This window comes from Xyrauchen texanus, chromosome 24 (assembly GCF_025860055.1).
Source record: "Xyrauchen texanus isolate HMW12.3.18 chromosome 24, RBS_HiC_50CHRs, whole genome shotgun sequence".
Taxonomy (NCBI): domain Eukaryota; kingdom Metazoa; phylum Chordata; class Actinopteri; order Cypriniformes; family Catostomidae; genus Xyrauchen; species Xyrauchen texanus.
The window spans coordinates 6,408,814-6,426,599 of NC_068299.1; the positions used below are offsets into that span (position 1 = coordinate 6,408,814).

The following is a 17,786-nucleotide window of genomic DNA, read 5'->3' on the forward strand; positions in this document are numbered from 1 at the left end:
CCAACCAAGTTGCGAATCTAATTAATTTAATTTATGCCAAAAGAGCTGTTTCCATCCAATGTGTTTACAAGAAGAAAAAAAAAATAACTTCTGGAAAAATGGTAGCCACTGCGACTCTTATGTTAATAAAATGCTTTGATGGCATATTGTAATCCTAATAAATTCAATATGAGTTTTCAATGAACGTGTTTCTGAATTGCCCTTTAACTACATGTTAAAGAATTATTTTAAAGGTATCGGACAAAAACAGCAATAAATATGTAAGTTAGCCCATGAGTGCATCTTGTCTTGCTTTGAAACAATTGTTTGAAGAGAAGGGCTTTAATGTAGGCTGTTTTAACAAATTATTATCTGAATAAAACTAGAGTTAAGAATTAGGAAAAGTATTCCCCCTGTGAGATATAGATGAGATTTCAGATGTTTTGGTTTTACAAAGTTAATTTCCCACATCCCCAACTGCATAAATACCCCCCCGCCCACCCACCCCCCATTATCATAAATTAATTTTAGGCCTGAGAATTTAGAAACAAAAATTAAAAATCTTATTTCATAGGGTTTTACTATAACAACGCAATGTTTAGTTAATTGAGCACTTGAAGGAAACATGCTATTGTTTTAATTTATTATTTACATTGAACTTCAACATTTTAATTGGCTAAAGGTGTGTGTTCATTAGCAAATTAACTTTTTTGTGGAATCAAATTGGTATTGAGAATTGTAAAATTTTACTGAGATTGGTGCTGACTATGTAAATGTTTGTTTAGTGAAAACACTACTGTGAATGCGTGTATGTGCTGAATGCATTTATGTGCTGAATGCATTTATGTGCTGAATGAACCAATCTTTAATAGGAAGCTTTATGTATTTGTGCTCTTTTCTTACAGAGCTCTGTATATAATGATCTACACAAAAAACCTGCTAGCAGTAGCTCCAAAAAGGACCTGCTGGTCAGTGCTGATCAATATCTTGAACTTAAGTGCCACTTAATTCAGGGGATTTAAGCATCATTATAAACTGTCTTCCTGCTTTAGAGCATGATATTGAAGATTTATTGTGTATGGGATACACGGTACGGTCGTGACAGTTTGGTTGATTTGTATGTCAGATATCCATGTTCATTCTTTAATGCTTTGCACCATTTTCATAGACTGGATTGTATCATGACCAAAGGAACTACACCAGCCTAAAGACCATTAAACCTCCTCCCTCTACTGTCTCTACCTATACACCACGGGTTTGTCTGCTTGCTTTGTGCATTTTTATGTTGAAGAGCAGCTTTATTGTCTTAAAGTTGGAAATCCATAATGGGTTCCTTGTCTGGTTTATGTAGTTACTTATGTCTTATAAGTTGTTTTTAAGCCAGTTTGGCATGATCTGGTGTTTTGGTTAATTTAGTGGTCAACAGGAGATCTCTGACAGCTGTTGCTTTATTTAACCTTCACAGGCTCCATCCAGCAGCAGTTCTGCAGGTCTGACCCGCAGCTATAGTCTGGTCAGTCTGATCTTCAGCACATATGACAATTTCTCCCAAAAATGAAAGTTCAGTCATCATTTACTCAACCTCACGTTAATACAAATGCATATTAATTTATTCATTCCATCTGACACAAAAGGAGATTTTGAAGAACGTACTGGTGGGTTTTTCTAGGCAATTAGAAAAATGGAGACCGTAACTTTCAAGATTAAAAAGATGCAAAAGCACCAAAAAAAGTAGTTCAGACAACTTGTACTTTACATATAGCCCTTTGATATTTGCACCTGAAATTAAGATGCATCTCAGGTAATCCGATCACATGTTGTTAGGTCAAACACATATCTATTTACATCTTAACTCTAAAAATGACCTCCTGAGACCACTTGTTTAAATTTTGAGTGGAGGGTCTCTTCAATTCAACATGCATCAATCACAATGTCAGTGTGCTACCACATGATAATAAACCACAAAAAAGTAAGATAAGTCAAAAAGCTTGAATGAAACCTGTGCACGGTTTCTCCTAGATGCATTTGAAATTCAATCTATGCACAAATGCAACATTTCAAGAAGAATTATATATTGTTTTAGTGAATATCTAGTCCAGATATTCATGCTTCTCATTTGTGTTGATATCAGACACACTGAAGTCGATCTGTTAAGGCGAGAGGACACATTCAGGACAGATAAGCATTTACGCATGCGTAGTTGTTGAGTCTAAATGTCTTCTGAAGTCACAAAATAACACCGTGTAAAGAAAAGAGCAAAATGTACATTGTTTTTTGCTTAAATTCTTGCCATCTGGACAGCTCTCCTTGGCACATTGATTAGAGATCATAAGAGAAGCAACATTATCCAATTCATGAACAAGTCATTTTTTTGAGTCTGAACTTTTTAATGAATTGGTTGACATGGTTTACAAAACCAGTCTGAACGATTTGTTCACAGATTGACTGATCTGACACTCGAGTTCTACTCACTGACTCAGTGATTCAGTCACACTGGTTAGAGTTAGATTATTAGTGAATTATTTTGGTTTGTTCCAATTGTTTGACTTAAGAAGACTTGGAACATTGCACATAAGTTGAATGTTTTTGTTTTTTTATATTATATTTTAAAGGTGCCTTTACATAATTGTTTTGAAGCTTAAATGCTTCGTACCCATTCATTCTAATAGCTTAAAAAGACCAATACAGTTCCTCTTCATTTTTCTTTATGTATTCCATGGAATAAACAACGTCATGCTTTTGGAAATAAAGTGTGACCATGATGACAGAATTTTTATTTTTGTGTGAGTGAATCCTTTAAACACCACTGATCCATGCGAGCAAGATGTTTTGCTGTATTAACCTCCTTGTTTTAGTTTACTGACCAAATTGCACTAGGATCAGTTTGTGATTTTAATTTTTCATATTCAATATAATGTCATAGTTTAATTAGTTTTACTTCATTTGGAGCTGTCTTGGTCTGTGTCTTGGTTCTTTTCCTTTGGTGTGACACCATTGAAAGAGTAGGCATTGCAGATTTACCTCATGTTTTAATGGTCATCTTAAATGGTGCACTTGCCCTTTGTGTCCACAGGCTTCCATTTGTGATGATGGTCTGTATGGTTCATATAGTTCTAGAGCTGTAAGTGGCCTGTCCAGAGCATTTTTACTGAAATAATAATCATATCCTCTTTGGGACAATGTTAGCTCAGTGGTCAGTGTTTTCCCCCATAGCCCTCAGAATGCAGCTGGTATTCTTCTTGTGCCAGTTCCACCCGCAGCAGCCCTGTGGTGAGCGTTGCATGTGTCCTCTTAACACAGCACAGAACTGCAGCCTGATGCACAGCAGCTGCTCATGCATGTGTTGTATATTAATCGCCAGCGTGTGGCGATTTTTATATATATATACTGCACACAAATCTCTCCTGTGTGCTCAGTAAGACTATTCACCTTCTAAATGCAGATGTATCCTCAATCTAACCCTAATCGGCATGAATTAAACAACATAGATTGAAGCGAAAGTGTGTAATTTATGTTAAAATAAAAGCAGACAACTATAGGTTAGCCATTTGTAGGTTGACTTTCTGAAGACTACAAATACTGTGGCACTATCAAAACATTCCTCTGTTTGAGTTGCAACTTTTGAAATCTTTTTGGAAAACCATCATTAGTGAGGTTGTTAATGCAAGTATCACCATAGAGCGCAACACTGCCCACATCATTTTCAGCCATCCTGGTTGTACCAGAAGTATTTTCCCCATTCTTTTTTTCCTTAGAGATTTCGTAAAATCCTTCATAACATAGTTCTAAGCCATGAATCAAACCAACCAACTGCAAGGTGAATCAAAACAAGCTTTAATCTGAAGCAAAAAAGTATTTGAAGATCAGACAAAAAGACAAATTTCTTTCTGTTTGTTTCCGTTAGTGGCACAGAAATTACATGTGACTTCAGAAATTGTCCTAAAAAAAAATCCATCAAAAGCTAATTAGCTGAACTTGTTAGCTGAATCTTGAGTACTGGTGATGTCTTGATTGTTTGTTGTCTGAAGGTGGGGCAAAAATGCAGCTACCGTCTTTGTTACTTGTGTGGTGCATTTGCCAAAAACCTCTTTAGGAGCATATTGACATTGTTTGATTACTTGCCATTTTAACTATTACTAATATGTATGGCAGATATTAACAGCTTATTATGACATATAATACCGTGTGACAGAATGGGTGCTATTGAAAGAGTTATTTTTTTGGTTATTTCCTGAAATTATTGGTTTTTGCTTAATAGACAGATGGTTTTCTGGTTGGATGTGCAGATTGTGCACTGCATGCACCATGTTTTTTTTTTTTCATCCCAGAATTATTCTCTCCTTTTTAAAATTTTCAGTCATCAGATGACGATTCTTCCAGCACTGTATCCCAAAGTCGACGTGGAAGAAGGGATAGTGTGGTGAGCAAGAACAGAACTGTGACTGCGCATTTCTAGTGTTCAGACAGGGCACCCGCATATTCTGTTTATCAGCAGAACAATAATATATCATAAACAGAACTGATTATTTGTACATTGCAAGGTTCATTTCATATCTTTGCAGTTCACCACTGCAACCGCTTCTGTTTTATTTTCTTCTTTTTTTTCTTGTGATCTTGTTTGTCCCTCCCCGTCTTTGTGAAGTCATCTGATTTCTCTGAGATCTCTGAGACAGCCGCTGATTATTTCAGCCGCTCTAATCGCAGAGGCAGCATTGTCTCTGATCTCGATGATCTGAGCATCCCAGACTTGGACAGTGTAAGTCAAGACGGCATCAGCTACTGCATGAACTCTATTAACCAGTGTGACAGTCACTGAAGAGCACTGACAAAGAATGGTTCACCCAACATTAAACATTCAGTTATCCAAACATGACATTCCTTCTTCCGTGGAGCAAAAAATAAGATATTTTGAAGCATTTTTCTATACAGTGAAAGTATGCAATGACCCTAGGGTTTGTCAAGCTACAAAATGGACCAAAAAAGAAAAAAACGTGTTTAAGTAGTGTTATTTTTTTTATTATAATTTTTTTTTTTTAAGACATTAGATAAAGCACACAAGCTGTATGGACTACATTTTGAGGTCCTTTTTATGGTGCTTTTTTGTCTTTTTTGGAGCTCTACAGCATCTATCTACATTCACTTAACATTTATTGTATAGAAATGAGCACATTGGACATTCTGCCTTAAAAAAATTGACACTTATTTTCTTTTTCAGATGACCAATTTTAAGAAAGCATTGAATGTTTTGTAAAAAATCCAATCAATCAGTCCATGTTTTGGACCTAGTCACCATACACTTGCATGCATTATTCTAATAAGCTAATCAGCTCTGGACTGTTTTGATACTGAAACACATTCCTGCATAAATACTCCTAGCCATGTGCACTCCTTGTCCGTGTTTGGTTTTAATGCAGAGGGTTTGGTTAAAGCGGGTTGGGGACTGTAAATGTTTCTGAAGTGTTGAAGTGTGTGAAGGTAAGAGTTGATGTGATATTTAGACTGTTAAACTGCAGTGGTCAGCATCCCACTCACTTTATTCTTTGTTTCATTTTTAGGATGAAACCAAAACAGTCAATACTCTCAAGTTTCGCTTCGTATATAACTTAGTCTCATCAGTTATTATTACAAACAGTGTTCTTCTTTTTCAGCTGGATGAAAAATGCGACAAGCAGTTTACAGACCCCTTTAGTCGGGTAAGAGAGAGATTTTTCCATTAGCATTTCTTTTGTGTGTTTAGACAATTTCCTCAATGTATGTGTTAGCAATATCAATCTAATTAATTAATAAAATCTAATTAATTTCTCTGATTTATTTATTTTATTTCAATAATGATTTAGTTAATGAATGTAATGATGTATTGTATTTTGTAGTCTTTCTGTAAAATAAATTCCTCTTGGTTTTGATGTCTAATATAATGACATTTTTACTTGCATAATACACAGCAATACACAAATTTCACAATATGATGCAGTAGCCTCATGCTACAATACGAATAAATGGTGCCCAGAAATGTTTAGCTTAAACTAATTCAAGGATTCGACACAAATGTTCATTAAAAAATTGACACAACAGTGTCTGACATTGGCAAAAAAAAAAAAAAAGACTGAGCTCTAGTAACTTAAACAACAACACTGTATTTATCAGTAGATTGTTATGAGACAAACTTTGTTTTTCTACTCTCAAATAATATTTATTTTTATAGCACTTTTCACAATGCTCACTGTTTCAAAGCAGTTTTGTTGAAAATCATGCCTTAATGTCTTAAAGCCCCTATGAGAAAGCTTAAAGTGACAGTGCCATGAAAAAACTAAATTAAATGTTAATGGAGAGAAAAAACCTTGAGAGGAACCTGACCTCTGGCTTTACGATATACTCTATGTAAATATGGCAATATTATTTAGCGGTTTGAGGGAAAACTATTATCAGCACACATACTTATAGTTTGAGACTCATTCCAGATGAATCTGGTCAAGTGTAAATGCATCTGGCTGTTCAAGTCACATGTAAACTTGGCTCCGCCCAAACAGCGCTGAGTCAGCATAGGACAAATGTGAAACATAAACAGCTGTTACCAAATATTTGCATCGGGCTTGTCTCAAATAAAAAAGAAAGAAATGGATGCACATTGTAGGAGAGACAGAACTTTTTTTCATAGTTTATTTGATGTTGATCGCAGATTAATTTGAAACTAAACACCGACATGAGCGTAGCTGACGGGCATGACGTGTCTTACCTAAGCCCTGAGGTAAAAATGCACAGTGTGCCCATGCACAGAGACGCACACTGGGCAAAGTCACTTGGAATCAATTAATGAATCACATCTTTTAAAATCGCTGCTCAGAATTAGTATAATCACGGAAGTGAACTCTGTTTTACTTGCATATTGTGGATTTAATGAGTGTTAATGTGATCTACCATGTCGTATCTTACAGCCATCCTCTCGATGTACCACCCCGGCACTGTCTGCAGCAGCCCTGGCATCTCTAGGGGGCAGTTCTTCTAGGAGGGGTAGTGGAGACGCTGGCAGCATCATTATGGATGCAGATGCTTCTCTCTGTGAATTAAGGGTAATTATACTCTTTCTCTGCATGCTTTGAAGGCAGACACAAAAACAGGCATCATCTATTCATCTAAAGAAATGTCCGACAGACTTTGTTTGCATAGTTATTTAATTTAGCAAGATGATCTACATGCCATCAAAAATAGTTTGACTAAAAGTAGGGCACCATACAAACACAGGACCCATTGAAATTAAGCATTTACACAGTTAAATGTCATGATGAGCTCCAGTCACATACATTCGAGTTTCCTGTTGAATCCATTTGATCTCAGAGAATCCACCTGTGTTTATTTACGTATTATTTTTGTCTGTTTAATGCTTTCCTTAAAATGTCTTTCCTCTTTGTGCTTGAATGCCTTTTGGTGAACACTCTCCTTCTCTGAATGTAAATGTACAATCAGAGGTCACCGCTCTGACCTTCTGTGAATGCCAATCCTTTCCCATGATTCATTCCTCCATCTCAACAGGATATCTATGATCTAAAGGACCAGATTCAGGATGTAGAGGGCCGATACATGCAGGGTCTTAAAGAGCTGAAGGTAGAGGGTCCTAAGCTCACCGCATGCCTTCCCTCATCCTCCACTAACCCACCAGGCTCTTGGTGTTCCTTAGTATGCATGGCCCTTGCATGAGTCTTTCACTCACTACATAAGCTCTTTGCAGTCACTTTTAGCCCACAGTTGTGTTGCCTGCAGAGATGATCAGCCCTGAAATGAAGCCAAAGTCACAAAGAAGATTTTCCGTCCGACTGCCCACTGCTGTGTTAAGAAGGCTACGAATGAGGATACACATGCACATGCCTTTAATCAGGACTTTGCAGCTGTAGCTGTCAGATGAATTTCAATGCTTGTCCAGTTTACATTGGGAAGCTAAAGAGCACTTCACTTTAAATATCCTGACACCATTTAGATCCTGTGAATGAGCTGAATATGAGCAACCAAGGGTTAATCTGACAATCGAACCTGACGTTCCTCCTAATATCCGAATTGTAGTATTTGATAATGGAGCGAAGAGCTTTTTCAAAGTCAATGCTGTGAAAACTTTTACACAATTTTTGGATGGTATTCAGTTGTTTTGCACTTTTACTTGTTCTGTTTTTACCTGTACTTCACATTTGACTCTAATCTTTAGTGCAGTGGTCAGTGTAGTGTGGTTTGTTTTGTCTGTTAATGTGTTTTAGTGATCAGCATCTAATGCTTTTCCAGTTCTTTTGTTGAGGGTTTTTCCTCCCTTTCATTAGGAATCTTTATCAGAAGTGGAAGAGAAGTACAAGAAGGCCATGGTCTCTAATGCCCAATTGGACAATGACAAGGCAAACCTCATCTACCAGGTGGACACACTCAAAGATGTCATAGAGGAGATGGAGGAGCAAATGTCAGAGCTACGCAGGGAAACAGAGGAGAAATCAAAGGTATTTTCAGTTTGGCTGATTGACTGCTAATGTGTCATTTGTTATCTGTGTCTACAAATGCAAGCATCACTAATACTGTTAGATGTATACTATTTTAATAAACCCTTAACTCTATATATTAATTAACTCTAAGTATGTTTTATAAAACAATTTATTTTATTACGGTTGATGATTAATCAGATGGTAAAAATAAAATAAAAATTATAATATTGTCCCAACTTCTATTCCACTATTTTAATTAACATTTGTTTAGTTGTTTGCTGTGAAGAGATGCAAGCATTGGCAGGCTATTTATTTTCTTTTTTTCTTTTGTTTGTCAGGATCTAGAGAGGCAGAAGCACACATGTTCAGTCCTACAGCACAAACAAGAGGAGCTGCAGGAGGGCATCCGCCAGCGAGATGACCTCATTGAGGTAGATCCCAGAACACAAATGGTTTATCTGAACCTTAAATTCCAGTTGACCACATCAGAGTAGACTTAATTAGACATTTCTAAAAGCTATTGCAGAAGATTTTGAAATCAAGCTATGGATGATTTAATTACAAACAGTTTGTTTGAAAAGGAAGGATGGTAAAAGAATTGGGTTCAAAATCCTCATATCTTTCACACTTTTCCATTCATATTCTTCTGTTCTTCTCCATGTCTCATTGCTTCTTGTTTGTCTCTTAAATCTGTCCTCTTTTTTTTCCCCTCCTGCTTAATTAAACACCTTTACAACAACTCAACTCCAGGAGAACCAGAAAATTCAGCAAAAACTAGATACCCTCACAAGGGAGGCGTTTGACCTGCAGGAAACTGTTAACTGGAAGGACAGAAAGATTGCGGTAGGACGGTTTAGGAGATGCTGTTTGGCATGATGGGGGAGAATAGACTGTTATTATTGTTGATCCTGATTACATTAACTGCTCCTAAATCTACTAACCATCTATTAAAGCTGATGTGTGTAATTTTCTTATGTGGAAACCCCAGCTTAATATGCAGAATCAGCTGTAAGCAAGCCATTGTAAGTTGATTTCACCAAGAAGTGTAACTTTGTGGCTATCTGATAGATTGAGTGGCCTGTTCAGCTCGATACAGCAACATTAAATCAACCAGTGGTGTAAGTTTTGGGGCTGGACTATCTGTTTTACACCTAATAGGGAATGAGGGGAGTTTTTTTGTAATCTGTTTGAAAACGGTGATTTTTCTTTTTTTTTTTAGTCCGAATGGTGTCAATAGTGGCATAGAAATTACACACCTCAACTCTAATTTTGCTTGACCGCAATAGCAAAATGACTTTATTTGTAGTCATATAAAAACAATAATGCTTTTTTAAAAATGATTAATGTGTGTCTAATATAATGTGCTTGTATGCATTTACACATTGACAATGACATTGTTTTTATTAGAGGTTGACCGTTATCTGTTTTAATGATTAATCAGTGTCAATAGTTGCTTTTTGGAACTATCGGTTATCAGCAAAAATCGACGCTGATAGTTGCCAATAATTTTTTTTTATTCCTCTTTGGCCAAAACCCTAGGCTATCAAAAAGCTTAATTTGTTGATAATTTACATATAGAGCATTTTAACAGAGCCAAGACTTGAGACATGAGCGCATTTACATGCCCATTCTTACGCCGATTATGCTTAATAAGCCATCAATGCGTGTGGTAATTTATACACAAAAAAATGGCATTCCTTTAGCGGTGTGAGGACATAAATGGTGTAAGAATACATCAGCAGATGGTAAGGTCATAAACGGGGTAAGAATACATCGGTAGATTTTTGCCAAGTACACATATTTCACGTGGCATGTAAACGTCTTAACCGCTGTTCTTACCGTCTCATCCAATGTCCGCACGTGTTGAGCACATGCCTCTACACTTGATAAGCCATCAATGCGTGTGGTAATTTAAACACAATAAATGGCATTCCTTTAGCAGTGTTAGGACATAAATGGTGTAAGAATACATTGGTAGATGGTAAGGTCATAAACGCCGTAAGAATACATCTGTAGATTTTTGCCCAGTACGCAGATTTCGCATAGCATGTAAACGCCTTAACCGCTGTTATTTCCATCTCATTCAATGTCCGCACGTGTTGAGCGCATGCCTCCTTCATGATTTGATGTCAAAAGCAGAGAATAAACTGATTATTTTAAATGACATGTAAACACTGATTTCTTGCTTGGATTTTTTTAAATAAGCTGATTTTTGGGAGTAACCAGCGTATTAGTGTGCATGTAAACGTGCTAAATTTTTATGGACTAATTCACGATTATTAATGCTAAATGTTTTTAAGAAAGACACATGACAATTGACAAGTCAACACTGATGATCTACTATTGATTAATTTTGATCTACTGTTTATTAATGACTGCATACACACTATTTATTAGCCCCATATGACAATGTTTACTTTTATACTGATTCTATTGTAATATATTGTAGATAATTGTGTGTTTGCGTGAGTTGGAAGCACACAAATGTCAAAAGAAGAGTCCCTGGTGTATTTTGGCATGTTTATAGTTAAAAGTTCTGCGATGTGCACCAAATCTTAATTTATTTATGGTTATTATTGGGAATTTGGGTTGCAGAACGATTTCATTCATTTTGGACATTGGTTTGTCTGTGCTCGTCTGATTAATCGGTTATCTGCATTTTCCAAAACCTTCGTTATTGGTATTTGCAAAATCCACTATCGGTCGACCTCTAATCTTTATAGTTTGTGCTCACAGGCTTGTTCTTAGGTGAATTTAAAGGTGTCATATCTTGAAAAATCTGTTCTTTCTTTTTCTTATAAATAATCGTACATTGTACAAAATAAAAGATAAAAGGAGGTATGATATGGCCCCTCTAAAACCGAAACTGAATCTTTAAACATGGCAGTTTTAGTAGATTCACTGCACCTGTGTACATTGTTCTGCCCTCTGCTGGTTACCTGTAACCCTCAGCCCTGTAAACCAGTGGTGATGGTGGAATTTGTGACCTTTTTTTGGTGGAACAAAATCATTAAAGTGTCGCAAAGTACCTTAGAGTTAAACTAAAAAATGTGCACAGTGCGTGAAAATACATTAGATATTACATGTACATGTTTTGAAAAGATCAGTTACTTTTACTATTGACAAACCTCACTACTGCCTGAAATCCATGAATTGTTCATAATATAAACTAAAATATACATGGTAATAAAAACAAAGCAGACTAGTCGAGTATATGTGTGCTGCCCTAACTCTTTCACTTCCTGTACCGCTCATTCGTCAGCATGGTCTGTTTTCACCCTGACATCTTACTGTGACTGCAGCCAGTGTTCATTCTGTGTTTGCTGCTGTCTCTTTTCTCCTGCTCCCTTGACTTCTCTCTCTGTTTTCCTGTCCTGCGTGTGGCCAGGCGTTAGAGAGACAGAAAGAATACTTTGATTGCATTAGGAATGAGAGAGATGAGCTCAAGAATGAGCTGGCTGACCTCAAGGGGAAAAGCCAAATGGGAGAGGTACGTTCTTAAAACGGTTCTGCACAGAATAAAAAACAGATCTTGAAAATTGTGGATTACTGCTTAGAGATTTTCTTTCATTTGGTAATTCTAGGTTTGTATCAATTTCACCTTCATTGTACTGATCACGTACACTACACTATCCACTCACAAAAGGCTCTTTTTATACTCTGATAAGGCTCGTTCCTCATTTATGTCCTCTCCTGCATCTCTCAGAAACATGGGCTGGTCATCATACCCGGAGACACGCCCAACGGAGATGTCGATCATGAATCCCTCACCTCAGGCATCACCGTGGTAACACAGGAGGCAGCACAGGTGTTGGAGTCAGCAGGAGACGGACCTTTGGGTGAGCCTCAGAATATACAGTCTAGCGTTTTCATTATTGTAGTATGCAACAATGAGATGGTAACAGGTCTTTCACATGTTCTTACCCCAGATGTAAGACTACGAAAGCTTGCTGATGAAAAGGAAGAACTTTTGGTTCAGGTATGAATATTTAATGAGGTCCAGAAGTCTGAGATCACTTGGGAAAGTGCTTCTATTTTTTTACATCTTCCTTGCCAATTATATTATCAGCACAAAAATTTCTGTATTTGTCATACCCCTCCCCAAATGTTTTTTTTTATATATATTTATATATATATCTATATATATACATATATATATATATATATATATATATATATATATATATATATATATATATATATATATATATAAAAAATAAAAAAAGTTTTTTGGCACAGCTGAATTAAAGTAGCATGTGCTCTGTGCTCTATTAGATAAGAAAACTGAAGATGCAGTTGGAAGAAGAGAGACAGAAACACTCAAAGATTGACGGTGTTTACACAGAGGGAGAACGAATGGAGAATGGCACTGATCTACATATCATCGAGATGCAGAGTATGACACAAAATACATGAACACAAACACTGATGTCTGCATTAGTATACATTACATTTACAGCAGACACACATGCTTTAACACTTCTCTGTTTCTTGTAGGGGACTCCAATAGGCAAATAAGTGAATACAAATTTAAGCTCTCTAAGGCTGAACAGGAAATGGCAACAATGGAACAAAATGTGAGTTTGTATAAAATGTTATGTTGTAGTTATGTGTGACCATATCAGTGGGTGTTTTGTGAATAAAATCACATGGAATGTTTTTGTTAGTGTTTATATGATAAAATAATGTAAAATATATATTTTAAGGTTTTTATTTTTAAGGATTTATTATTATTATAGTTATAATCATTATTATTAATAATAATAATATTTGAAAAGGGAATATAATTTCAACCAAACAGCCATTTGTTGCAAAAATTCTAAATATTTAAAGCAATAACTATAACAGTGAAAATCTAGTTAAAAATAATCAAGGCGTGTTCTCCACAGTTTTTTAATAATAGGATCAAATGGGCAGATTCAGTTCATGTCGTGCTTTATTGGCGAGAGAAACTTGGTTGTACATTGCCAATGCATTATTATACAAACGCGCTCAACAAGCCATGTGATAAGATGCATGGGTTGATGGTTTCAGATGTGGAGGCAGCTGAGATTCGTCCTCCGCCAACTGGATTGAGGTGAATCACTATGCGACCACAAGGACTTAAAAGCACATTGGGAATTGGGCATGCCAAATTGGGAGAAAAAGGGAAAGAAATTTAAATGCTCTATTATGCACATGCTGAGCCTCTCTCATGCTGTTTCACATTTGACACTGTGCAGATGACAGTGAGAGAGAGTTTTCAGGTGATGCAAAGAGATATGCCATGTTGCCGGGATCTCTCCCACACCTTGCTCACCACTTGTGGGTTAAGTCTCCATTCAACGTACAGTAAATCTGCTCAACATGCATTGTGTGTAATTAATAAGTGTGCACTGCTTCATACAATCAGTTTCTGTGCCACAATGTGCAGTCGATTCAAGCGTGTGCCTCCTGAAAATATATATAATTGCAATTTTAGCCAGAGGAAGTGTGGAAAAACATTAGTGACATTTCAGGAAGTAAACGAAAGGATGCTGCATTAAACAGTCAACTATTAATTGCAGAAATTACATTTCCCAGCCCTAATACATAGTAATAAACAACAACATTTATCTACATATATTTTATTAAAACATTTTGATAAAGGTTGATGCTATTTGCCCCCCTGTGCAAATAATGGTATATGCCAGGGGTATTTAATTAAAGTTTCAAGAGGTACGGTCTCTACATTTCCTTCCCAGCAAAGGTCCAGAAAATAACTTGCATGTTGTCAGTATAGCTTTGAAATTATGTTTTTTGTTTATTTATTGGAAATAGTTATTAAAACGTTCCACGTTGGCAGCAATAGCACTTTGTAAAATAATAAAAAAACAATTAAAGTCAAAATAGTCTTTTCAAAGCAGAGATGAGGACACTGGCACAGAGACAAAGCCAAAGCAGTGGGATGTGAGGGATCTTTTCTACCAAAGGTTTAAGCTAATGTATTTCATAGTGTTCATCAGTCGAGGGCACTTGTATATTAATATTACAAGATAAGATCAACATTTGTTTTCAAACAGCAGTCCAGTTTAAATGGGGTGACTATGAAATAATGGGAGCATCAGAAATGGAGAACTAGCTAGCTAGGCTAACTAATAATTTCTATTAAGTATAACTAATAATCAGAAATGACTTACATTTTCTCAAAATTAAAACAAAAAACTGTCACATAACCTGTTTATTTAATAAAGCAAAATTTAGATGGAAAAGGACATTTGTCTAAAAAGGTGACACGTGAACTTATCCTGTCACAAACCTGCTTTAGCTGAAACATCGGAGTCATTTATCAGACAGATGAAGATCATTTCACTTTGCTTTAGTCTTATTTTCTGCAGTGTGTGTTAGTAGTCTCCATCTACAATGCTGTTCACCGTGTCTCCGCTGCTGCTGTTAAAATAACCCGCCTGGAACTCTAAGTAATCTACATAACTAATCAGGCTTTATGCAACACGCACAGAGTAAGAAATTAAGCATGTTCGACGCTTGAGAAAAATAATTATATAGCGCTGATGGCCCGAGTGCTTGTGGTGTGTATAGCTCCGTTGTTTTGATGCACTGCTCACTAAAACGGTACAAAAGTTAAAATGGGAAAACCGTTGTCATTATCTCGCAGTCCGGATGGAACCAAGCCGCGGTCCTGGCCCACTAATTGGTGACCACTGGTATATGCTATTTGCACCCATATTTAAATGATAACATACAATATTGGTAATCACTGCAGTGATTATTTAGAGTCCAACAGACACACTACAATAGCCCCTACCCCTAACTTTACCTTAGAAAAAATAACCTGGGTTTTACTAAAGTAACCATGGTAGTTTTAGTCAATTTACAATAACCACAAAATTAACCATATATTACCACCATATTACTCTACTAACACCATGGTTTATTGCATTAAAACTATGGTTTCTGCACAAAAAAACATTTTGTTACTACAGTATTAGTAATTTAGTGATGCAATCTACAAAAGCGATGGCGAGCCGCGGGAACAAGTGCGATTTATAGACCAAGCCTCCAGATCACCCTTCTCTGCACTCCCCGACATTCACTGTGAACAAATCGAGGCGACAAAATCAAAATTTGTATTCATTTTTATCTATTATTGTAAGTAGTATTAAAGGAAATATTACGAGTGGAAACAGGAAATTGGGTGGCAAAAAGAGGGGAACAAAATGTGGATTTGAACCGTGGTCAATAGGACAACAGTACACATTCACACACTGTCTTTACACCCCACGCCACTGCAGCGACATCTGTTGTTCAGTTTGTGGTATATTTCTGTGGTTCCACCAGACTATTGGGGTGCAAATGGCTGCAATGGCAGATGCCATTTACACCATTTTATATATTAATACTACCACGCAGAGAGATCCATAAACAGTTTTGTGTTATGATGCAAATGAATCAGAGTTATGAGTCGATTCATTGAAATGTAGAGTTTGAACTGATTCAGAGTTTTGGAGTGTTATAAATGTTTTGTTTTTGTGTGTGTTTTACAGATAAACAGACTTGAAGGACAGGTGTCCAGATATAAATCTGCATCAGATAATGCTGAAAAAATAGAAGATGAACTGAAAGTAGAGAAAAGAAAACTTCAGAGGGAGGTATGAATCCAACACTGAAGAAATCTGCTGTTAAAACAATTATCTCCATTACAGACCTAGACCCATATGAAATATCATAGTACTGTGGTTTAAAATGGTATGGAAATGAATGAAATCTTAAAAGTCATGGAAATGTACAAGTGATTTTTGTAGTCATACTTTGCATCAGGGTTTAGAAAGCAAAAATCCTCAACTGAGCTTCATTCAAATCTCATTACATTTTTTGTGTTATTGAGGACATGCAGTATGTGCACTAAAAGCATAAATGTCCACTAGTATAGTTGCCTAAACCCAAGAATGCCAATGAATGGTACCTGACAAATGGATGTGTGCTCCAGCAACCTCTATTAAATGATATTCAAAACTCATCCAGTCATAATAAACAACTAAAAAAAAAATCATTGAAGTTGGTCAAGGTGTAGTGAAACCTGAATATAAACCAATACCAAATACAATCATAGAGAAAGGCATGACACTTTTTATATAGTCCAAGTAATACCAAGTCACTGACACACATCTTTTTAATTTTGCAGCTTCGTACAGCATTGGATAAGATGGAAGAAATGGAAATGACCAACAACCATCTCGTAAAGCGCCTGGAAAAGATGAAAGCAAACAGAAATGCTCTTCTGTCCCAACAGTAAATGGACTCGACTTCCAGCACTGCTCTCCAACACCTTACCATAGGAAACCAAAAAGAAATGTGCAGGTCTGCCCATAACCTCGTCTCTTAGCCTCTTATGGTAAAAATATTGATAATATTGGCCTACTAAGGTGATATGATCAGGGAGGGAGCCTCTATACCGTCGCGGTTAACACATTTTTTCTTTTATCAACCTGAGGACATTGTACTTTGGTGTTGTTGTTTTTGAAAGCTTTGTACATCATGTTTGCCATTTAAGGTTTCATTGCTCAGACTGGGTGCTTTTTTATAAGTTGCACAAGTATGAAAGCGCTTTTTAAACTGTAAATTCACATGTTTCAGTGCCCTCAGCATAAATGCTTACACAGCAATGTGCCTTCACAGGGAGAATTGAGGGTTAAATGCATTTTAACACTATACAGGGAAAAAACTATTCTCTACCGGTACAAAACAGTAATGTGTTTATTAATAAAGGGTACAGCCACGAGTTGAAAATATATAAAAATCCATTATGTCTGCTATGGTTTCAAATGTTTGTTTTTTCCTTTTTGTTCCAAATATTTAAATAAGTTCTTTAAAATAAATGTGTAAATTAGAATGCAGTATGAATTGGTGGGTGATTCATGAATTATGATTGCAGGGCACATTGAATTTTGTTAGGATTAAAGTGCTTTGTCACATTTTCATTTTTACACTAAATGCAAAGATTTTAGCAAATCTCAGCAGGAGGCCTACATATCTTTTGTTAGATTTCAGATTTGTCCCAAATGCCACTTGATGCCTTTCACAATGCCGATGTATTCAGGTTTGGTGCAGCATTTTAATCACATTAGATACAGTCTGACACTTCAAACGCACAGTAATTGTGACTAAAGCAACTGCAAAAGTATACTGTAAATAAACTACACCATTTACAATGTTATCTGCCTTGCCTTAATTATTTTAGACATATAAAGGAAACTTTAAAGGTGAAGGGTGTTATTTCTGCCATTTCTATATATTGATTTTTAGTAATGCAAGTGGTGCAGAAATTACTTTTTTAAATTAATTCCTCAAATTAAATTAATTTTGTGTATTTAGGCA

The 17,786-nt window shown here is 36.2% G+C and overlaps 1 protein-coding gene across 6 annotated transcripts in view; it reads left to right on the forward strand.

Moving 5' to 3' along the window:
- Positions 1-17,639, forward strand: part of lrrfip2 (leucine rich repeat (in FLII) interacting protein 2) — a 36,651-nt gene extending 19,012 nt beyond the window's left edge. The window contains exons 9-28 of one of the 6 annotated variants that reach the window (XM_052090039.1): positions 885-947; positions 1,148-1,234; positions 1,445-1,492; positions 3,053-3,100; positions 3,193-3,249; positions 4,337-4,399; positions 4,622-4,735; positions 5,628-5,672; positions 6,912-7,046; positions 7,507-7,578; positions 8,280-8,450; positions 8,771-8,863; positions 9,183-9,275; positions 11,821-11,922; positions 12,139-12,271; positions 12,362-12,411; positions 12,708-12,828; positions 12,930-13,009; positions 15,956-16,060; positions 16,594-17,639. In XM_052090039.1, coding sequence (XP_051945999.1) covers positions 885-947; positions 1,148-1,234; positions 1,445-1,492; positions 3,053-3,100; positions 3,193-3,249; positions 4,337-4,399; positions 4,622-4,735; positions 5,628-5,672; positions 6,912-7,046; positions 7,507-7,578; positions 8,280-8,450; positions 8,771-8,863; positions 9,183-9,275; positions 11,821-11,922; positions 12,139-12,271; positions 12,362-12,411; positions 12,708-12,828; positions 12,930-13,009; positions 15,956-16,060; positions 16,594-16,704 — 1,791 coding nt within the window. In that variant the 3' untranslated portion in view covers positions 16,705-17,639. The remainder of the gene's footprint in view (positions 1-884; positions 948-1,147; positions 1,235-1,444; positions 1,493-3,052; positions 3,101-3,192; positions 3,250-4,336; positions 4,400-4,621; positions 4,736-5,627; positions 5,673-6,911; positions 7,047-7,506; positions 7,579-8,279; positions 8,451-8,770; positions 8,864-9,182; positions 9,276-11,820; positions 11,923-12,138; positions 12,272-12,361; positions 12,412-12,707; positions 12,829-12,929; positions 13,010-15,955; positions 16,061-16,593) is intronic. The other 5 variants (XM_052090045.1, XM_052090040.1, XM_052090042.1 and 2 more) reach the window with 5 other exon arrangements.
- The last annotated feature ends 147 nt before the right edge of the window (positions 17,640-17,786 follow it).